Source organism: Cervus elaphus, chromosome 4, assembly GCF_910594005.1.
Source record: "Cervus elaphus chromosome 4, mCerEla1.1, whole genome shotgun sequence".
Taxonomy (NCBI): domain Eukaryota; kingdom Metazoa; phylum Chordata; class Mammalia; order Artiodactyla; family Cervidae; genus Cervus; species Cervus elaphus.
In genome coordinates this window covers 48215728-48238042 of record NC_057818.1, presented here as the reverse complement: position 1 = coordinate 48238042, position 22315 = coordinate 48215728, and the positions used below count along the sequence as shown (strand labels likewise).

General features: G+C 55.1%; 1 protein-coding gene and 1 non-coding gene across 7 annotated transcripts in view; one reads left to right on the top strand and one right to left on the bottom strand.

Annotated features, from left to right (window-relative positions):
• Positions 1 to 1761: 1761 nt before the first annotated feature.
• The window catches only part of SIPA1L3 (signal induced proliferation associated 1 like 3), a 254870-nt gene continuing 234316 nt past the window's right edge, over positions 1762 to 22315 (bottom strand). For 4 of the 6 annotated variants that reach the window (XM_043894518.1, XM_043894527.1, XM_043894525.1 and 1 more), the window contains 6 exons: positions 17886 to 18051; positions 16819 to 17065; positions 12329 to 12472; positions 8472 to 8607; positions 6607 to 6688; positions 1762 to 5176 (listed from right to left, as the gene is read on the bottom strand). In XM_043894518.1, coding sequence (XP_043750453.1) covers positions 5033 to 5176; positions 6607 to 6688; positions 8472 to 8607; positions 12329 to 12472; positions 16819 to 17065; positions 17886 to 18051 — 919 coding nt within the window. In that variant the 3' untranslated portion in view covers positions 1762 to 5032. The remainder of the gene's footprint in view (positions 5177 to 6606; positions 6689 to 8471; positions 8608 to 12328; positions 12473 to 16818; positions 17066 to 17885; positions 18052 to 22315) is intronic. The other 2 variants (XM_043894536.1, XM_043894532.1) reach the window with 2 other exon arrangements.
• On the top strand, positions 11772 to 11876 carry LOC122692940. The gene has a single exon (XR_006340752.1). It is a non-coding gene; the product is annotated as a U6 spliceosomal RNA (small nuclear RNA).

The window sequence follows — 22315 nt, the reverse complement described above, 5'->3', positions numbered from 1 at the left end:
GCAAAGGAAAGAACAGTGCAGATCCAGGGACATCAGGGGAATGACAGACTCGGGTGAGGTGAGGTGAAGAGTGAGAACCAGGACACAAGAACGGTCAGGAGAGAGACAGCTATCAGAGTCACACATTTTTAGAAAATCAGAAAAAAGAGCAGGAGAGGGAAGACATAGATCTGGGAGAGAGATGTGGATGAAGGAGCCACAGGAATTATGGGGGAAGAAAACAGACGAGATGGAGATTTAGTGGGAGAGAGGAAATAACAGTAATAAAAAATAGCAGACGCACGGGGAGAGACAGAGAAAGGAGAAGTAATCAGTGATTTGGAGAGAGAAGTAGAAGAGATTCCGTGAGGGAAGGCAGAGAACCAGGGCCCATCAAACAGGAGAGGGGAAGAGAGAATGAAAAAGGAGGTACATTTGGGGAGAGAGATGAAGTCAGCATCCAGGACAGGCAAAGTCCCAGGACAATGATACAGAGATGACACTTCACGGGGAAGAGGACGTCAAGAACTGAGGGAGACAATAGAAAAACCTGGAGAGCGCCAAAAGCAGGAAAGAATTCAAAGGCTGGGTGAGGGGAGAGCCAGAAGTGGGGTGGGAGGCTGAGGGAGAGGCTGGGGGCGGGCAGGGAGGGCGCCCGCTTGGGTTGGGGGGAGAGGGGAGAAACAGGCAGAGGAAGCAGAAAAGTGGGGCAAGCCGGGGAAGGGACGCGCAGGGCACAGTTCGGGCGAGAGCACGGGCTGGCGTGTGTGAGTTGCGGGGTGTTGGAAGTTGGTGTGTGTCACAGGCGCCAGGAGAGGATGTGAGAACAGCTTGTTCCACCGTTTCCGTGCCGGTGGGGGAGGGTAGCCGGGGTTGAAGATGGAGCCTCAAGGAGGGCGGAGACAGGGAGGGTGTCTGGAACACTCTAGAATTTTTAGGAGGTGTGGAAATAGTTGGTCCACCTCCTCTGGAAAAAGGATATGTACCCATTTGGGAAAGGTTTTTTTTTTTTTTCTTTGCAGGGCGGGGGTCTGGGTTAGAGAAGCATCAGGTATGAGCTCAGAAATGATAAAGTCCGGCACAGGTAAATGGGCAGGTGGGCCAGAAAGCCCCAGCCGTGGGGCAAGGCCTGTAAAGAGGTAGTGGGATTGCTTCTCGGATCCAGGCGGAGTTGGACCCAGACTTCCCACAAGAGGCCGGAGCATGGGATTCTCACATGAAATCTGGGGATTTGGAAAATAAGTCTGACCCCGATCCCTGGGTCAAACTGCAAAAGGGGTTTCGTCAGGGCAGCTGCAGATCTGAGGCCAGGGGTTTAGGACCCCTCCTGGCCATGAGAGCCCCTAGATGAGGGTCTGACCCAGGGCTGAGGTCCCAGGGGACACCAGTATCTTTCCAAGACACTGACAACGCCCGGAGCTCTGGGACTGGAAGCAGCAGCTGCTCTTCACTCCAAACCACCAACTAGACGACTGGCAGAGAGAAGGCAAGGGTGGGGGACGGGGGTGGAGGGGGTGCAAATGAGCCAGCGCCCGCCTGGAGGGTGTGGCCTGGGGCGACAGCCCAGCTGGGAGGCAGGGGCCCCTCTGTTCTGAGTCTTGCAGCTCAGAGTTTGAGAACAGAGTTACTAAGCTCAAAATCCAGCTTTCTTTCTGTACCACCTCCAGATTTTAAAAACCATGAGGTAGGAGCTAGATGGGCCCTAGGGTGAACAGCTGGCTTCTCCCCTGTGGACAGATCCTTCAAAATAGCAGGAGAGAGAAGAGCTGGACCCTGCCCAGATAATAGACCACACATTCTTTATTCTCCAAGTCAAGTAGACTTTCCCCACTACACATGTGCAGAAAGGCTCCTTGGAGGTCAAAAGGAAGGGGAAGTCACCTCATAGTAAGTGATGTCAACTCCTACCCATAGGCCTCTCTGCTGGAATCCATCTTGGCTAAGAGATGCTTGGGCACACGAGAGGATCCTGGGATAAACCAAAGAGGGACTCCGAACCAGACAATGCAAGATGACTGGCCAAAGGAAACCCTGAAGAAATGCCCCGTAAAAGTGATTCAAACTACCAGGAGGGCGTGACTTTCTCTGAGCCCACCCATATGTCTAATCCACACAGACTGTACTCTTTTTCCCTCCTAATGGACACTTATTTCGGTAATTTCCGTTTCTATGTGGAAACCCATTTCTACACAACTGACGGGCCAGGGCCTTCACCGGCCACTGTCCCGGATGGTCTAGTGGTTAGGATTCAGTGCTCTCACTGCTGTGGCCCGACCTCAATCTCTGACCAGGAACAGAAATCTTGCTTCAAGCCACTGCAGGTCAAGGCCAGCTGAGATCAAGCTGATCGTTATTTCAAAAAAAAATTCATTTTTCTGTCTCAACGCATTTACTTCTGGCTGCGCTGGGTCAGTCTTCGTTGCTGCGCTTGGGCTTTCTCTGGTTGTGAAGAGCGGGGGCTCCTCTCTTGTTGTGGTGTGCAGACTTCTCCCTGCAGTGTCTTCCCTTGTTGCAGTGCCTGGTAGTTGAGGCTCCTGGGCTCCAAAGCGCAGTCTCAGTAGACGAGGCGTGTGGGCTTAGCTGCTCCGAGGCATGTGGGATCTTCCCGGACCAGGGATTGACCTTGCGTCCCTTGAATCATAAGGTGGATTCTTAACCACTGGACCACCAGGGAAACCCCAGGTCTGGATTTCGGGCCTCCGGTATATGACTTGTGAGGGTAGAACCTCCCTCTTTTTAAGAATTTCTTACATTTGAAGGAATCCCCTGGCAGTCCAGGGGTTATACTTTGTGCTTTTCACGTTTCTTACATTCTGTGTTGGATTTCTGTTGCTAGGGTTTTGAGAAAGAGAAGTTGGTGAGAATGGTGCTCCTGGGTTCTTAGAGGTGTGCACGCACTGGGGGTGATGGTGTTTGGGATGAGGGGGACAGGAGGCTGATGCTGGATCATCCCCTCTTGTCAGGGACTCTGCGGGGGTGCTCAGCTAGTGAACACACAAGCCACTTCTATGAAACATTTATTTCCTTTGAAACCTCCAGAAACATGCCAGAAAATCTCAAGACTGGGATGGGGAGGGGAGGTGGGGAGGGAAAGACAATAAAGAACTAAAAAAAAAAAAAAATCCAGATGAAACAAATCAACATACTGGGGGGAAAAGAGAGGGGAAAAAAAAACACAAAAAACCCTTCTGCTATCTTCACCAAACTTGAATTAAATAGATGTGCTTTGCAGAGATCCTTAAAAAACAACAGGAAACAAAACCAAAAATCCTAATTTACACGTGTTAATGTACATGATTAGGTCCCCAAGATGATTCAAATGATCTGAAGGTAGGAGATGACTTAAAAAAAGAGGGTGGGGGCGGGGCAGGCTCCAGGTTAGGGTCTGAGGAGGAAAGGGGTGGGGGTGGGGTGGGTGGTCCTGGAGAACCCTTCCAAGAAGGGATCCGGGAAGAGGGGCAGAGACATCACAGTAGTTGGCCAGGGCTGAGGACCCCAAGGGCCGCCCCCCCTCCCTTCCTGGGGAAGAGGAGATGGCAGGTCCGAGGGCTCTTCTTGTGGGACTGCAGTGTCGCTTCAGGGACCAGGGTCCTTTTCTCCTGCTCCTTAAAAGTCTGTGTCCTGTGTGGGCCTCCTCCCCTGAGGTTTCTGGCCCCAGAGAGAAGGTGGTGGGGATCTCTGGACGTGGGGCTGGGACGCCGAGCGCTGGCCTCCCAGTCGGAGTGTGCTGCTTGGAGCAGGGTCCCCAGGCCTGCTCAGCTTTTGTCCCTCTGAGTCCCCCCAGCTGAGCCCCAGCCCACTGGGAGCGGGGAACAAGCCTCGGTCCTCAGTTTGAGGTTGGGGGAATCCACAGATTGTGTGACCATACAGACTTGTTCTGGCGCAACTCTACATGAAAAAATAAATATATATATATATATATATTTTGTTTTTAAAGGAAAAAAAAAAAGAAGCTCTGTTTCCTGGGTGAACAGCGTAGTACCACACTGGCTCGGCTGCCCGGCCAGCTGCCCCTTATTGCCTTTGGAGAACCAGCGCCTAATGGGGGTGCGCACTGCAGTGTTCCCTAGGGGGGTCCAATGTCGCTGCTGGGGGACCTGCAAGATGGGCTGGGGGTCTTGTAAAGGGAAAACAGAAGCAGAGAGGAGATGAAAGCTGTTTCTCTCCAGCCCTGACCTGAGGCCTCGGTGGAGGCCCTCCTGGTGTCCAGAAGAGGCCGGGGCTGATGGAGGAGGAGAGGTAGGCCGCTGGGCCTGGCCGCGTCAGTAGCTCGAAGGTGGAGGGGCCCAGGCACCGCGGCCTCTGGCAGTCTGGGGACTGGTCGAAAAAGACTGTGGAAATGGTCCCAAGTGTGCAAATAGCTTCCCCTTCAAAGAAGTTAACTCTGGAATGCCGGCGTTTCCTCTTTCCATCCTGGGATGCCCTCCCCTCAAGAAAATAAATCAAACTCTGAGAAAGTGCTCCTGGTTGCCTTTTGGAGGATAGGGTGGGGAGGGGGCAAAGTTCATGCTTTTTGGAGCCAGTGCACCCAGGATGGAGAGCCCTGGCCCTGCTTCCACGCCGCTTGGCCGGTTTCCCACCATGATTTTTCATGCAGGGGTCAAGGCCCCACCACCCCAGATACTGTTGGATGTGGTGAGGAAACCTGGTTTGTGAACTCCTGGAGCTGTGGGGTTTGGAGACTCACTCCTGCCCTCCCCCCCTTCCTACAGCTTCCAATGGCTTGGTCCTAGGAAGAGGTTGGGTGAGGAGAGTGGGACGGGCCCCCTGGGGGTGGTGTGGGCACGGGCCCAGCCCCCAGGAACCAGAGAGAGCAGCTCAGAGGGAGGCCGGAGACCACATTGCCCTCTGGGGCTCGAGAACCAAGAGTAGACAGCTGGGGGAGGCCTCCCTCAGGTCCCACTGCTGCCCCAAGCGTCCGTGTCCTTGAAAGGGTGGTGGGGCCTGGGCTGAGTATCTTGGTCACGCCTGCGACCAGGGGCCGGGCCGAGGGAGAGGAGGGCAGGAGCCCATGTCCACCCAGGCGGCCGGTGGGGGTGGTGGCCTCTCCACCTCAGAGTTCCTTCTTTTCCCTGCAGAAGATCTCCGCGAACTTGCGCAGCTGCTCGCTGGCGGCCTGCGACTCCTCCTGCAGCCGCTGGTTGTTCTGCCTCAGGCTGGCCACCTCTGACTGCAGCACTGCCTTGTCCTGCTTCTCCTGTGGGGCAGGGGCTGGTGTCAGCGGGGCGCAGGCTGAATGGCACCCCCTGCGGCCTGTGAGCCTTGCCCAGCTGCCAGGGTTCAGCAGCTGAGTAACCTCAGGCGGGTCACCTCATGAGCCCAAACTTTGGTCACCTCATGGGCCCATTTGACCCAGAGAAGGTCAAGCTCTTTGGGCCCCAGTTTCCCCAGTTCTAAAACTGGGGGGGGGGTGTTGACAGGACTTCCCTGGTGGTCTAGTGGTTAAGACTCCACGTTTCCAAGGCAGGGGGTGCGGGTTCCACCCCTGGTTGGGAAACTAATATCCCACATGCCTCACTGTTTAGTCAAAAAAACAAAACAAGAAAACTGTGAAAAGAGTGGTTGAGAGGTTTCCCTGAGGTCATGCATATTGAGCTCTCAGCACACAGCCTGAAGTGGAGTAACTGTGTGACAGTTACTATGATCACCTCATTCCAGTCCTGCAGCCACCCAAGGGTTGTGGGATGTTGTGACCCCGATTTTCCTGGACCAGGAAAGGAGACCAGACCTCCTCATGCAGTGAGGAGGGGGCTGGGACGTGGATGCAGGGCTGCCCTCTCAGGACAGGGCAACATGCTCAGGCATCGATGTTTGCAGCATCACACAGCCTTACATGGTGGGGTGGGATTTGAACCCAGGCCCCCGCGACTACTGTGCTTGAGGCTTCCACGTTACACTTGGCCACCTTCTGGCCCTTTACCCAGAAGTATGTAAAACGACAAGTGAGAGTCTCTTCCACACTGATTTTTCCTCACTCCCCACACTCTGGAGATAAGGAACCATCTGGAATGTCACCTTCTAGATAGCCCTCTGACCCACAGCTGGGAGACATTTTTTAAGTGTTACTTAAAACTAGGAAACAGGTCTGCCGCATGCTGAGTTTTCTCCTTGAGTTACTGGACTTCTTCTGTATGTCAGTGAATACGTAGATTTCTGCCATGACTAATTCGCAGCCGATTATTCCCCTGCAAGGCTGTCCTGTCATTTACGTCACCATTCTCCTGTGAACAGACAGCTGCACTGGCTCCGTTTTTTTATGGCCAGTGGTCCAGCAGTGAACACCCCTGCTCACGGGTCTCTCTGTGCCCGTGCTTGGAATTCTATTGAATGAATTCTCACAGTGAAACTGCTGGGTCGACGAGGTACACAATTATGGTTTTGATAAATATGGTCTGACCGCCCTCCAATAAGGTTGGGCCAATTCATTCTCCTTCTAAGAGTTTCTAGGTGCGTTACCAGCCTTCCCTACTGTCAAGCTCTTCACTCATGACTACATTCAGAGCTGGGTGGCCTCTCCTAGAACAGACGGGATGGGGGTGGAGATGGGAGCCCCAGCCTTGCTGCCCACCTGCCCAGCCCCCAGGCATCTGAGAAGTGCCATGTGAGGCAGCTGCCTGGCGGCCTTACCTTCTGGAGGTCCGTGTGCAGCTGTTTCAGCATCACCTCCAGCTGGTACACCTTGCCTGTCAGATCCAGGGGCGGCTCCTCGCTGCAAAGGCAGGGGGCGGGGTCAGGATCTCTGCCCACAGCTGGGAGGAGCCCAGGGTGCAGGCCCCTCTTGTCCCTGAGGCTCTGGGCAGTTCTCTCCTTGCTGGAGTCCCCAGGGGTGCCTGGGGGGTGAAGGCTGCGCTCCGCCTGGGGCAGGCTCCTCACCTGGTGGGGCGTGGGAGCACCAGGCCTCAAGTGAGCGTCGGTGCTCCCGCAGAGGGACCAAGTGTGCACTTTCAGGAGGAATTCCTCCCACCTCCCACCACCCGGGGCAGCGTGGTACAAAGCCCCCTCCCCACACCCACCCACCCAGCACCGAGCAAGCCCTAGCACGGAGCCGGCACTCGGGGTGTGTAAGTGGGCACGTGAGCAGGAGGGCCTGCCTGGGGGGCAGGACTAGTAACCAGACGGATGATGGTAACAGCCCCCGTTCCTGAGAGCCCACCCTGTGATGTGTGAGGTCTGAGCGGCTCAGGCAGGGACGCTGTACCCATGACCCCAGCCTGTGGCTCCTCCTGAGTGGGTTCCCCCATCCTGGGGCTGCCTGGCCCCTGCAGAGGAAGGGGAGAGCCTCTTTTTGCAGAAGGCTCCTCTGGGCATGGTGGGAATGCACGCACCCGGGATGGATGAGAAGGGAGGCAGGGTGTCCGCTCAAGAAGCAGGAAGGGCTCGCTGCCCACCCCCCATGCCCCCACCACTCTTTCCTCCCTGCTGGTCCTACATCTTGGGGAGCTGCAGTCGCAGGGGGAGGCTGGAGGCAGGTGGGAGGGGGCCAGCAGCTCAGGGCAAGAGTCGTCCAGGGGTCTGCCGGGAAGCCACAGGCCCTGGCATTTCTACACGCACTGTGCTCCCAACCCCACTGCAGCGCCCCATCCTGGAACTGCCCAGCTCTGCTGTGACAGTGGGGCCAGCACTGTCGGCTTGAGGTTGAGCTCTAAAGCCAGGGTGTGAGGTGAAAAACAAGAAGAGCCAAAACCACCCCTGAACATCGCTTCAACTGCCCGTAGAGTAGCGTGCACTACTGTCGCATACGTCACTGCACGGTGAAGTATGCAGCTGAGTGTGAAATGCACTATTTAAATCCACGGACATGCAAGCCTGCCATTTCCATCTTCTCTCCCTCTTTGTGATTCTATTTTCTGCCAAGCTAGTGCACTCAAACATGCTGCGCCGAATGTGAGATGACAAATGGGAGAGGCCTGCCTCCCCACCCCCGGAAGCCTCGTGAGGATAGGGCTCAGGCCCCAGTCACCGCTGGGTCCCCAGACAGTCCGTTCGGCCTGGGGCCTGCCAGGGACGAGGTCAGAGATAAATGTCAGGGGCACCTGCACGTAATTTAGGAACCTGCAGAGGAGGAGACCCAGGAGCAGACAGAGGGCAGGCTGGAGGCTAGGAGCAGGGTGGACAGAGGGGGCGGACGTGAGGCAGCAGGCAGGGAAGACCGGGGGTACCACTTATCGATTTTCTTTTTTTTTTTTTTTCTATGGGAACTCAGTTCCCTGATCGGGGATTGAACCCATGCCCCTGAGTTGGAAGCATGGAGTCTTAACCACTGGACCATGAGGGAAGTCCCCCACTTATCGATTTTCAAAGCTGGCAGCAGAACAATGATCACTCCATGCAAGGTCAGGACCAACACTGCTTGGTCTCCGCTGGGCCCCAGGGAGTGGATGAGCCCAAAGTCTGTTAGATGAGGCGGTGGCCGCCCCTCCTGCTACTGCCGAGGGGGTGGGGGGACCTGCAGGGTGGCCTCCTGCCTGGACAGCGGGGTAGGGGAGCCTCACCTCATGGTTGGGGTGGTCCTGGGGGTCGGGGGCCCCCTTTCCAGGCTCAGGTGACTGTGGACAGGGCTGTGTGCAGGCGGGACGTCCGGGCTCAGAGCTGGGTCGTTGAGAGAAAAGAGCGACACAGCTCTTTGCACTGCGGGGGAGAGGGGCGCGGTGGTCGGCTGGGCTCCCGGCTCCTCCTCACACCACCCCTCCCCCTGCAACGGCCAACCCCTTCCTGCAAACCCCAGGACACTCCCAATCACACCCGCTTAGATCACACAGGCACACAGGAGGGATTCTTGCCAAAAAACCAAACCAAGTCGGACACAAACACAATATTCCATCCTGTTTCTAAGTAAGCCTCCGGACCCGATGACCAGTTTATACACAATACAAGGGACGGAGAAAGGAGTTGAGCACAGTGTGGACAAGGAACCGCCCCAATTCAGCTGAAATGGCCTGGTTTTGTCAATAATGGTGAGGGGGGGAAATGGCCGGAAGTGGATAGGGTTGACAATGGCTGATGAGGACACAGGGATTCATTATGTCCTAACTCTGAGAATGAATGTGAAACTTCCAAAGCAGAGAGAGACACCAAACAGAGACTATCAGGTATATGGAAGAGAGAAACAGTCTCATGGGGCTGGTGGTTAAAGCAAAGATGCCCAGGTCCCATCCCCCAGACACGTGACTGGCTCGGGGGGCGGGGCCTGAGCCAGTGCCTGCATTTTCACATGGGACCGTTAGGTGGTCCTATGATGGCAGAAATCGAAAACAGTCTGAATGCATCCAAAGAGTGGCTGGCTGAGTGAGTCCTGGGGCTTCCCTGGTGGCTCAGACGGTAAAGAAGTCTGCCTGGAATGCAGGAGTGAAAGTGAAAGTCGCTCAGTCATGTCCGACTCTTTGCGACCCCATGGACTGTCCATGGAATTCTCTAGGCAAGAATACTGGAGTGGGTAGACTTTCCCTTCTCCAGGGGATCTTCCCAACCCAGGGATTGAACCCAGGTCTCCTACATTGCAGGCAGATTCTTTACCAGCTGAGCCACAAGGGAAGCCCAATGCAGGAGACCCTGGTTCAATCTCTGGGTTAGGGAGATCGCCTGGAGAAGAAATGGCAAGCCACTCCAGTATTCTTGCCTGGCGAATCCCATTCTGAGGAGCCTGGTGGGCTACAGTCCATGGGGTCACAAAGAGTAGGACATGACTGTGCAACTAACATTTTCTCGCTAAGTGAGTCTTAGGACAGAACAGAGGAGGGGCTGTGCCTCTCCGGGGGAGGCAAAGGCGGGTTCCTTTATTTCTAACTCCTTGCTCCAAGAACAGCACAGTGAAAACCCAAGTGCCCTTCCCCAGCGTTAACGGTTATGGCACACTTACTTCCTGTGTTTGTGCGTACTTCCTTCCCTAACCATTGGGGAAGGGAATGTACCAACATTCTGGTACTTCACCCTGAGTACTTCACGATGCATCTCCAGAAAGGAAAAGAAATGCTCCTATATATTCCTGACACAACATCGTCCTCAGGCAAGTTGACGTTGACATGCTATTACCGTCTAATAGACAATCACCTTGAAATTTTCCCAATTCTCTAAATAACATCCTTTATAGCTGCTGTTTTTTATCTTGGATTCAATATTTATGCTTTTTGAAAATGCATTCATATAAAGAGCTTCAAACAGGCCCCAAAGCAGAGGAAAGAGCATCAGGGGTCGTGAACCCATCACCCGTTTCAGCACTTTTCAACACACTTCAACATACCTTGGGGTTCCTGCCCTGCGATCTCTTTGGTTTTTAATTCTCCTGATCACTCTTTTCCTTCACATTAAAAAAAAAAAATTTATTTTTGGCTGCGCTGGGTTTTCGTTGCTGTGTATGGGCTTTCTCTGGTTGCGGTGAGCGGGGGCTATTCTCTAGTTGCAGTGCAAGGGCTTCTCATTGTGGTGGCGTCTCCTGTTGTGGAGAGCAGGCTCTGGGCGCATGGGCTCAGCGGCTGCGGCTCCTGGGCTCTAGAGCGCAGGCTTAGAGTTGTGCTGCACGGCATCTGCCGTGTGGCGTTTGGGATCTTCCTGTACCAGGGATCGAACCCATGTCTCCTGCATTGGTAGGCGAATTCTTTACGACTGAGCCAACAGAGAAGCCCCTTCTCCTTTACTTTTTAAAAACAACTTATTGCAGGGGACATTCCTGATGGCCCGGTGGTTAAGACTCTCTACTTCCACTGCAAGGCGGGTGGGTTCAATCCCTGGTCAGGGAACTAAGATCCCATATGCTTGGGGCCACTAAGCCCATGAGCCACAACTAGAGAAGCCTGAGTGCTGCAACTTAGCCCTGATGCAACCAAATTAATTAACTGATTAAAAAGAAAGCAAGGGCACAGGCTGAGGAGTCAGGGCCATGGGAAACAGGAGGTGGTGTCTGATCCAGACTAAGGGATATGAGGGAGGGCTTCCTGGAGGAGGGACTGCAAAGCTGTGGCCTAAAAGATGAAAAGTGAGCCAGAAGAATACATTCTTATCTGTCAGGGTTTCACAGATGAGGAAACCGAGGCTGAGAAAGGTAAAGCTGCTTGCCCAAGGACACATGGGATGGAAATGGCAGAGACAGCCAGCTGTCTTATGGTCTGTTTTCTCTTTCTCCGTAATAACAGACCCCAAATTTCAGCCGTGCACAGGGCCTCATTCCTCAGCCTGCCCTGTGGCAAGGTGTGGCCCTGACACTCAGGCCAGTGGGGTGTAAGCGCAGGAGGAGGGTGAGGCTATGGAAGACATCCTTCAAGTGGGGGTGGGGTGGGGTGGGTGTCTGTCTCTCCCTGCTGGGCAGAGCTGGACGTGATGGCCAGAGCTCTAGCAGCCCAACTGTGAGGGTGAGGTCCCCAGGAATGGCAGAGCAGAGGGGGAAGGAGTTTGACCCTAATCACAAGTGATGACCCCAGAAATTTTTACTGCCCGCCAGCCTGACTGCCCACCCCTGGAATTTTCACCGCATAAACCTTGTTTAAGTCACTGGATATTCTGCCACTTGTAGCCAAAGCACATCTAAGTACAACTGGGATCACTACACTTCCGCTCTAAAATAATAACAGAGAGCACTGTCTGTTGATGGCATGTTCTGTGATGACAGGTTTTATACACAGTTTTCATAGATTCCTCCCTGTGGCCCTAGGCAGTGGGTACAGTCTCATTCTAGCTGGGGGGATGAGAGAGATGAAGACATTTGCCCAGGACTGCACAGTGAGCAAGTGACAGGGAGGATGTGAATCCTGCCCTCCCCTGATGTGGAACCTGAGTGTGTCCCCCTTTAGAGCCTCAAGGCCGTGCTCGCTTTGGCAACACACACACTAAAACTGGGACGATAGAGAGGACTAGCACGGCCCCTGCAGAAGGGTGACATTCAAATTCGTGAAGTGTTCCATATTTTTTAAGCAATTTTCCTCCAATTAAAAAATAAATTAAAAAGAAAACACATCTTCCTTCTTAGAAAAAGGCCCAGTTTGACCAAAAAAAAAAAAAAAAAGGTAATGCTGACAGAGAGGGTAAGTGGGCTTCCCACGTGGCTCTGTGGTAAAAAACCCATATGCTGATACAACAGACATGGGTTTGATCTCTGGGTCGGGAAGATCCCCTGGAGGAGGAAACTGCAACCCACTCTAGTACTCTTGCCTGGAGAATCCCATGGACAGAGGAGCCTCGTGGGCTACAGTCCATGGGGCTGCAAAGAGTCGGACACGACTGACCACAGCACTACAGAGGGCTAAGTTAAATAAAATAGAGTAAGCTACAAAAAAAAAGAAAAGCTCCAAGGCCCTCCATGGATCCTTCCAGAACAGAGAAGGGAGTGGGGATCTGGTGGGGTTGGGTGGAAGGCGCCTACCTTCATAGGCCTTGGCTGCGTTCACCAGGCTGGACCACTCGAGGCCAGCAGCCGTGTCGGGGAGTGGCATCATTCCTGGGTCCAGACGCCGCAGCGGCCGGTCCCGCCCGTCGGCCAGTGAGAGCTCAGAGGCTGAGATGGTGGCTGGGTGGGGAGAGGATGGGTGCGAGTGAAAGCGTGGGAGAAATAAAGAAATGAACACGTTACTTTACACTTCACATACAATTACGTAACATTACATAACTGTTACACTGTTATATATAATTAAATGAATAAATTATATTTATTAGATGATAAACGCCAGGGAAAACAACCAGCAGGGTAAGGGGGTGGGAGTCTCGGATATTTATGTGGGTATGATTTGAAACAGGGTGCCAGGGGAGGCCTTGCGGAGAAGATGGCCTTTTGTACAAAACTCCGAAGGAGGCGAGGCCGTGGTGGGTGGTCAGGGGGGTACATCTTGGGAGAAGAGCTTTCTGGGCAGATGAACCAACCAGTGAGAAATGAATCCCTGAAGCAGGAACGTGCCAGGAGGTTTAAGAAACACTGAGGAGGGCACTCCTCTAGATATCCAGTGGCTAAGACTCTGCGTTTCCACTGCAGGGGGCCCGGGTTTGATCCCTTGTCAGGGAACTAAATCCCACATGCCACAACTAAGACCCGGCACAGACAAACTAAAAAAAAAAAAAAGGAGGCTCGCGTGGCTGGGACAGAAGGTGGCGACAGGGCTGGAGGGTGCAGGGCCCTGGGGGCTACGACAAGAACCGTATCTCTTCCCCAAGTGAGATGGAGCCAGAGCAGGGTTCTGAGCTGTCGCCGGTGTCCACTGGATCCCTCTGGCTTTCTGTGGGGGGATCAGGGAGGCTGTGAGGAGGCTCCTGGGACGGTCCAAGAGGGAGCTGAAGGCAGACAGGGCCCGGTATGGCTGGAGGGACAAGGTCCTGGGTCTGCCTGGCAGGTGGGGCCGACAGCATTCCCTGAGGGTGGACGTGGGTGTGAGACAGGGGGGGCTCCGGGAGGACTTCAGGATCCTGGAGCTGGCACTGAGTCGGGGAGGACCGGGGGCGAGATCAGAAGTGAGGCTTCTGGAGGTGTGAGTGTGAGAAGCCTGAGACACCCGCACAGAGCCGTGGGTGGGGTGGAGGCCACGCGCGTCTGGAGCAGAGGGGAGAGTGCCAGGCTGCAGACAGAACGTGGGGCTTTGGGGTACGGCCGGTGTTTAGGGTCACTGTGGGGAGACCTGGTGGGTTCAGGCATGACATGACAGGCAGGGAAAGAGCCTCAGGGTGCTGGAAAGGATGGAAGGCACAAACAGCGTGTCAACGGTGGCATCTGCTGCAGAGATGGAGGGAGTCCCCCTGCCGGGCTTAGGCCCTGACTCACTGAGGCCTCACGACCCTACAGGGGAGGGCGCAGAGGGTGACAGGGAAGCACGGAGGTCGGGCGGTGACTCCAGCGGGAAAGGCTGGGCCTGCTCCATGTACCCCAGGTTCATCCTCTCGCCGGGCACCACACTGGGTACTACAGCGATCATCTCTCAGCCCCCACTCCCCCAAATCAGCCAGGAGGGAAGCACTACTATGACCCCATGTGACAGAGGGGCGACTGGGGCTCAGAACAGGAAGCTGGCTGCCTCGCACCCTCTCTCTCGCTGGTGGGGGCACCTGAGTTTGACACGTGGGGTCTGCCGCTGACCCTGCTCTAAGCCCGGCCCCACACGGCGTTGGTCTTGAGAGGCTCCCTGCTCATGTCTTAGTTCAGAGGCGCAAACCTGACTGATGAGAATGTAGAATGCTCGCTCCTGGCGACAGAATGCTGACACACACACACACATCAACAGCTAGTGTTTTTTTCAACGCTTACTGCACATCAGGCTCTTAGTTTGGTGTTTCCCTTGTACTAGCTTGTCTGATTCTCAGATTAACTCAGTGAGGAGGGTGCTTTTTTGGCCTACATTCTATAGGCACACGGAGGTTACAGCTGTGAGGTCAGGACCTGACCACAAACCCCAGCCACCCGGCTCTCAGGATGTGAGGTGCTCGTTGGTGAGTGAATGAACACTCAGGGGAATGGATGAGAAGGCAGGCAGAAGGATGCCCTTGATCCCCACACTCCCGTTTCCAGCATCCTAGTGTCTCACGGCCGAGTGGGTGGGGACCGCGGGAGCAGCTGCCTCTGCCACGCAAGTCATCTCAGGCGCTGCCTTGTGAGAGGCTCCTTGGCCTTGAGGGCCCTTCATCAGGGGAGCCTGGGCTCGGGCTGACAGCACCTCTTCAGCCCTGACGTGGCTTGGGAAGGGCTCTCGAGCAGGCGTGGAGACGTGGAAAGGCCTGGGGCCCCTGGCCAGATGGGCTCTCAGGTTCAGGAGGACAGGGGAGTCAGATGGGCACAGAGAGGGGGTGTGTGTGTGTGCGCACGCGTTTCATGAGAAAGAGGGCCCTGGGCTACGGTCACTGTAAGGACCCAGACAACCCTGGGTCCTGCTCTTAGGGAGTCCCCAGTCCAGCGTGGGAGACAGACTCATTCCCACACAGCGACTGCCGGGAAAGAGTGGGGCTGTGATGGGGAAACCAAGGCTGAGAGAGCATGATGGGATGGGAGGGAGCTGGGGGCAGGGGCTGCCCAGAGGAGGTGCCTGACACAGCCTGATTAGGGAGAGAGGACTTCCTGGAGGAGGCAGCTTCTTTGTCACAACTGAAAGGATAGGTAGAGCCAGGCAGGTACTCTGTCTGTCTGTCTGGGATCTCTGGGCACACTACCCCTGCCCTGGCCCGCCTCTTGTCTTCTTACCATGTGTCAAATGCCTCCTCATGCCAGGCCCTGCCTTCGGCACGGGCAGGGCAGTGGAGGTGAGAGGCTGATGAAGGAGACACAGAGTGAAGCTCAGAGAAGCCAGAGAAACCGCTGGGAAGCTCTGCCACCAGGGCAGGGGGCGATGTGCCCCCCACTGCTGGGTGCCCAGAGCCCACAGCAGAGCCTGGCCCGGACCGGGGGCTGGAGAAACAGTGGGAGAAAGCCAACAAAGGGGCAGGCCAGGGGCTCTCGAGTTTAAGACGGGAGAGAGAACCCGGCCTGGGGCTTATGGGAGACCCCAGCAAAGAGCCAGATCTGAGCAAAGCCCTAAAGGAGTCAGGTACCAAGCAGGGGGCTGGGGAACAGCATGGCAGGCAGAGGGAACAAGTCACTTGGAATACCCTGAGGAGCGCGAGTGTGGGACAGGAGGTTCTCAGAGAGGGTGCCATGAAGTGGAGGCACTGAGGAAGGGCCCTAGGGTGGAGCCCCAAAATATCAGGGCAAGGAATATGGACCCAGATAGGAGGTCAGTGAGAAGCCGTGGAAGAATTTTAAGGGGGCAGACAGAACCCCTCAAAAAAAGTCCCCGAGTCTCCTCCATCCACTGTGGTGTACAAAAGGGCTCCATCAGATGCTACAGGGCATAGCCCCTCAGCTGAAACCTGGGGGTGGGCACATCTCTGAAGTAAAGGTTTGTGGCGATCTGACAAAGTAATGACATACTTTATATACACATATACACCCGGAAAGGTCGGCAGCGGCCCCCATTCAACACACCCGTGTTCCTCAACTAAGCAACGGATGCTTCACGCCAAGTGGGGTAAAGAAGGGCCATGAACAGCCTTACATCCGTTCGGGTCGGGCACTGCTGGTGGGGGGTGCCTGGCCTGGACTTCTGTCCTGCCTTCCAGTCCCAGAGCCTTTGAGGTTGTGGACAGAGGATTACAAGGTGGACTGAAGGCACAGCTGACCCCAGCCAGTGCGCAACCGTGTACACAGCACTCCCTTCAGTAAATATTTGCTGATGGTGGTCACACCACTGTATCCCCTCCCTTCGAGAGCTGGCAGGACTGGAGGAAGTCACGTATGTGAAGGCAGGGACCTCCCTGGTGGTCCAGGGGTTAAGACTCTGTGCTCCCAATGCAGGGGACTCAGGTTTGATCCCTAGTCAGGGAACTAGAGCCCAAATGCCACAACTAAGAGTTTACAGGCTGTAACTAAAGATCCTGGGTGCTGCAACTAAGACCCAGAGCAGCCAAATACATAAATAAAAATAAATATTAAAAAAAAAATTCATGAGGTTATCTGCTTGGTGCTGGAACAGGGAGCTGGGGCTGGAACAGGGAGTTGGGAAAGGGGCGCATATAATGGAAACCCTGATCCTCAGGGCCCTAGTAATGAGCTTCCAGTCTGGAGATACCTAGAGAGACTAACGCCCTCTCTCTGGTCTCAGAGGACCCCAATCCTTGGGGCCCCCCATTCCTAGGTGACTGATGCTTGGCCAACAATCCCTTGCTCTGAGGGTGACACCCAGTGTGCAGAAGCACTGGGGTCCCCGGAAGCTCCTGCGTACTTCAGTTTCCACCCGCATCTGACTTTGATGACCTGTGGCCTTTGACCTCAAGGTGATCCGCATGCTCATGCCCTCCTGTCCCACTACCCCTCACCCCAACCAGCCTCCAGGCTCCCGGGCTCACATTTCTTCTCGGGGAAGCTGTTGCCGGCGGTGGTGGGGACGGGGCCAGGGCCGCCAGGCGGGTGGGGGTGCTGGTGTTGGCGGCGGGTGGGCAGCGTGCTGGAGGGGAAGGTGCAGGTGCTGGTGAAGAGCACGTCGCTGGGCAGGCCCGGCTCCAGGCCGGCAGGGTTGGCGAAGCTGGGCTCCCGACGCCCACTGCACAGACTCTCATCTGACAGCGTCCGCTGCAGGCTCTTCTGTGGCGACTGCTGCCAGGACAGGGGTGTGGTCAGGGCCAGGCCCACCATCACTGCCCTCGGATGCTTCTTTCCCACCATCTGCAGTCCTGACCCACCCAGCACCCGTTTCTGCCCAAAGTACAGCACTTCTCCCTGAGGATTCCTCCTCCCCTCTTTGCAGCCCACCTGGGTCTGGAGGGCTGACCCCACTCTCCAGCTCCAGGGGAGGTAGGGAAGGTGGGGTGACCTCAGCTAGAGCAGGAGACCCAGGCGTTGGTGGGGACCACCTGGGACAGAGTGCTGGCTCCCCCCAGAGCTGGTGGGAGGAAACCCTGCAGAGACTGGGGCCACCCAGGTCCCAACAAGAGTGCACCTGCCAAGCGCCTGGCCCACCAGGGGAGGCAGAAAAGAGAGGGACAGAGAACGCCTGCTGTTTTGGCCTCCCCCGACCTCTGGGTCACAGGAGCCCAAGTGCCCCCTGAGCACTCCCTCCACTCCTGGTCCTGCGGTCTGGGCAGGCGGGTGCTGCTTCCACCCTGCGCTCGGGGAGAAGGCTGTGAGAGCCACTGTGAGCATCCATTGGCAGCTGCACGCGGTCCAATGGGGATAAAGCCCCCGTGGGCCTGCCAGGCTGGCTCACACTGTGATCTTGTCCCTGACCAACACGACGTCCTGACTCCTGGCTGCAGGGGCACACACACCCCAACAGGCCGGTGGGTGCCTCGGGCAGGCAGAGGCTGGAGTGAGTGCAGGGAGCTGCCCCGCCCCGGCCCTGCCCCTGCCCCTCTGCCTGTCTGATTGCACGCATGCGAGCATGGGTGTGGGCATGGCACGGGCAGCCTCCACGTACGCCGGTTTCTCTCTCCTGCTCGGGCGCCAGGTTGTCCATGATGATGAGCTTCTTTAGGTCATCTTCGATGGTGGACTTGTAGTTTTTCCGTGGGGAGCGGAGGTCTCGGAGGGAGGCCCTCAACCTCGGCTGCCCGAAGACGTTTTTCGTGCTGCTGTCCACCTGTCTGGAAGGAGAAGGTCATGGTCAGAAGGGTCTCTGGAAGCTCAAGTCGCTTTTCAGAGCTGTCCTGACCCTAGGGAGCCAACCACCACCGGGCGAGTGACCGTGGCTTCCCCACGTCACCCGGTGCAGATGGACAGAGGCGAGACCCAGGTTATCCTCGCTACTTGCCCATCCCTCAGATGCGGCCTGGGAATCCCCTCCGTGCCGTGTGTGTGCTCAGCAGCGGGAATAGAGCAGTGAATGTGGAGCAGACCCGTCAGAGAGACTGACCATGAAAAAAGGAACAGGGAGAGAGACCCCACAATGCAAGGTGGAGAGAGGTACTCTGAAGGGAAATAAAGCTGGGTAAAGGGACAGGGGTCGCTGGGGATGGAGGCTGGCTTCTCTTGTCATCTTCTGGCAGCACCACATGGCGTGGAGATCTTAGCTCAGGGATCAGTGCGCCCCCTGCACTGGAGCATGGAGTCTGAACCGCTGGACCACCAGGAAGGCCCAGGGCAGGCTTTTCTAAGGGGATGACGTCTGAGCAGAAAGGGCAGAAGGCAGGAATCTGCTGGTAGAAGAGGAGGCCAGGTAGAGAGAACAGCGAGTGCTGGGCTGAGATGTGTGAACAAGCCTGGTGAGCTTACAGAGGCGTCAGGGGCAAGACGGTGAGGCCTGGGAAGGGGGTGAGGCCTGGGAGGGGCTGGGGCAGGCGTTTGGGAACTTATGAGCCACAGAGGGGTCTCAGGATTGCATCTGCAGAGTCTGATCTGGTGAGTGCCTGGTCCTGATTTGTGCTTTAGAAGAGTTGCGGAGACGTCACCCTCACGGAAACAAGGAGACAGGAACCTCCGGAGTCGTTCAGGTGGAACACAGGGGTGGTGCAGACCAGGGACTCCAGCAACAGAAGAGGGAGGGGGGGTCCCATAGAGTTAGAATCCCCTGGGGAGACCGGTCCCTTTGGGCTGGGGCTGGGCCACAGACTGCAGACCTCTGGCCTGGGCGCTCCAGGGCCTGACACCAGATCTCCCTCACTTTGCTTTCCATCACATGGGGTGGGGTCACACAGCATGGGGTGGCTGGGAGGATCCAGAGACGAGGCACAAGGGCTTGGAGCAGCCTCTGACTGCTCCTATCTTGCTTTTCTACTGGGTCTCCCTGGTGGCTCAGCTGATAAAGAATCCCCCTGTAATGCAGGAGACCTGCGTTTGACCTCTGAGTTGGGAAGAGCCCCTGGAGAGGGGACTGGCTACCCACTCCAGAGTTCTGGCCTGGAGAAGTCCATGGACTATATAGTCCATGGGGTCACAAAGAGTTGGACACGACTGAGCAACTTCCACTCTTGTTCCAGAAGATGGTTTGTGAGCCCGGGTCACTCTGATCACCACGCTCTTCTTCAGCATTCCCAAAGCTGACTCAGGGCTGCCTTCCAGAAGACTCTATGATCTAAAAGTCACTGAGGCACAGTCTGGGGTTAACAGCAGGAGCCCTGGTGGGCAGACAGGTTTGGGTCTGAGTCTAGACTTTGCCTGTTCCTGCTCTGGGACCCTGGGCAAGTCACACCACCTCTCTGATCCTTGGTTTGCACACAGGGAAAACACAGTGACCTTACTACATTTTGGAATTTGCTGCAAACTGCCTGGCCAGCACCTCACAGAGCGGACACTGGGGAAATGAGAGCTGCTCTTCTGACCGTTTCTCTGGGGGTGCTGGGCACCCCGAGCTGCACACAGTCCTCTCCTACTGCTCCTTCCCCATTCTGCAGGCACCACAGGCTGTCATCCCAGCTCCCCGGCCCGGGCTGGCTCCTGGGGGCTCTCTGCCCTCCACTCCTGGGACTTCCCCTGCAGTCTCCTCTTGCCTCCTGAGTCTGGCCCAGCCTTTGGGATCAGGTCCTACTTTTCCAGCCAACACTGGATCCCTCATCTGAGGTGTTGCCACCCCACCCAGGAAAGAAATAATGACAGCTAACAGAAGCACAGAGCCAGGCGCTATCTACCAGTCCATGGGCTCCATGTGAGCTAACCTGTGAAATCTATACAGCAGCCCTCCTTGGGAGCCACTGTTAATTGGCATCTCTGCTCTACAGGTGGGAAAGTGAGATACAGAGAGGTTAAAGTAACTGTCCACAGTCACATGGCCTGGGAGGAGAGGAGTCAGGATTCCATTCCGGGCCACCGGGCTGCTGAGCCCACGGGCATCACGACAGCGCTTGGCTGTCACGTTTCTATCAAAGAGTTGGTGTACGAAAGATGTATAGAATGTGAAACATAATCACTTTGGGTTTAATGATATGCTTTTATAGGGACTTTCCCAGTGGCCCCATGGTTAAATATCTACCTTCCAATTCAGGGGACTTGAGTTCGATTACTGGTCAGGGAACTAAGATTCCCATATGCTGAGGGGCAACGGAGGCCAGGAACCATAACTAAAGAGAAACACAGGCACCCCAACTAGAGAAGCTCGCATGCCCCAACAAAGATCCCATGTGCCACAACTAAGACCCGACACAGCCAAATAAATTAGTCTTTTTAAAAATGCTTTTACACATTAAAAAAAATCCTGGAAGAAATTATGAACAATAATTACTTCTGGGAAGTAGGAGTCATATTAGAAGGTGGAAAAATGAGGCTTTCACTTTTCATCTGATACAAACACCCTTCTGAACTGCTTGAATTTATTTTGCTATAATCATGTATTGTAACAAAAATAATAATAAAAAATAGTTTAAAAAGAGCTGACACCTAGACTTCATCATTGTGTAACTCAAGAAAGAAAAAGAGAAAAGTCTTTGAACTCAGGAAGAAATAAGATATCTTGGGCTCCTGAGGGTACTGAAGTCTATGTTTTTTTATTTTTTCTCTTATTTTCTCAGCTGCCAGCCTTGGGATTTCAACAAAGGAAGGAAGAGAGGGTGGTTAAGTTTTTTTTTTTCTTGTTAGGTCATATTCCTTCTCAAATGAGAATTCCAGGGCTAGGGTAATTCTGGCTCCGTCATTATTAGGGAAGTATGCTTTCTGGGCAAACGAAAAGCTTTCTATCCAAGAGAGAAACAGACACAAGCAAGAAAGACACGCCCCCCCCCCCCCAAGAGTACACGTTGTTCCCCTGGGAGCTCCAAGGGGCCTCACCCCTCCCGCTTCCCTTTTGATTTCACCATTTCCCAGAATCCGCTGCCCAAGGCGCTGTCCACGAGGCTCCCCTCTGGGAAGGGTGTAAGATGACCTGCTGAAAGTGTAAAACCGTGCACTGTCTCCACCCTAGGAGTTCTCCATCTGGGAGTGTCCCTCCCCTTTAAGGTGCCAGGTGTTCGGGGACGCTTCATGAAGTCCTGACTAAGGAGGAAACAGCACTGGCCAGTAATGGCAGGACGAGGCCCGGCAGGGAGGGACAGTGGTACCCCAGAATAACCCCCTCTAGCTGCTGAAGACAAGAAAACTTGGTCCACATGACAGGGAAGAGGTTTGCCCAGATACGTCATGGGAATAAGAAAGTGGTTATGGGGACTTTCCTGGTGGTCCAGTGGCTAAGACTCCACACTCCCAATGCAGGGGGCCCAGGTTTGATCCCTGGTCAGGGAACTAGGTCCCATGCATGGCGATTAAGAGTTCGCATGCCACAACTAAAGATCCTGTGTACCACAACTAAGACCTGGTGCAGACAAATAAATATTTAAAAAAAAAAGGGGGGGTATGTGTGATGTGAAAACATTTTTAGGAAACAAAACTCACACACAGCTTATGCGGTGCTGTGCTTCGTCACTCAGTTGTGTCCAACTCTCCGCGACCCCATAGATTGTAGCCCGCCAGGCTCCTCTGTCCATGGAGTTCTCCAGGCAAGAATACTAGAGGGGGTTGCCGTGCCCTCCTCCAGGGGATCTTCCCAACCCAGGGATCGAACCCAGGTCTCCTGCATTGCAGGTGGAATCTTTACTGTCTCAGCCACCAGGGAAGCCCCACACATAGCTTAGTGTGGTATATTCAAGGTTTACCAAACTCTCAGCTCCTAAGGTGGATATGTGGGAGGGATTCTCTTTCTAAAAACATTCCTTGCCACAGCCCACCAGGTCCAAAACAATCTGTTCCACCCACCTCAGCCCTCATCTCCTCCCATACAGGCTTCCCAAGGTTCCTGAAACATGCCAGCAAAGTTCCTGCCTCAGGGCCTTTGCATCGGCTGTTCTGCCTGCCCAGAGCATCCTTCCTAGCAGTCCTTGCAAATGGCAGCTTCTCATCCACCCAGCTTTACTCAAATGTCACCTCCTCAGAGAGGCCTTCCCTGAC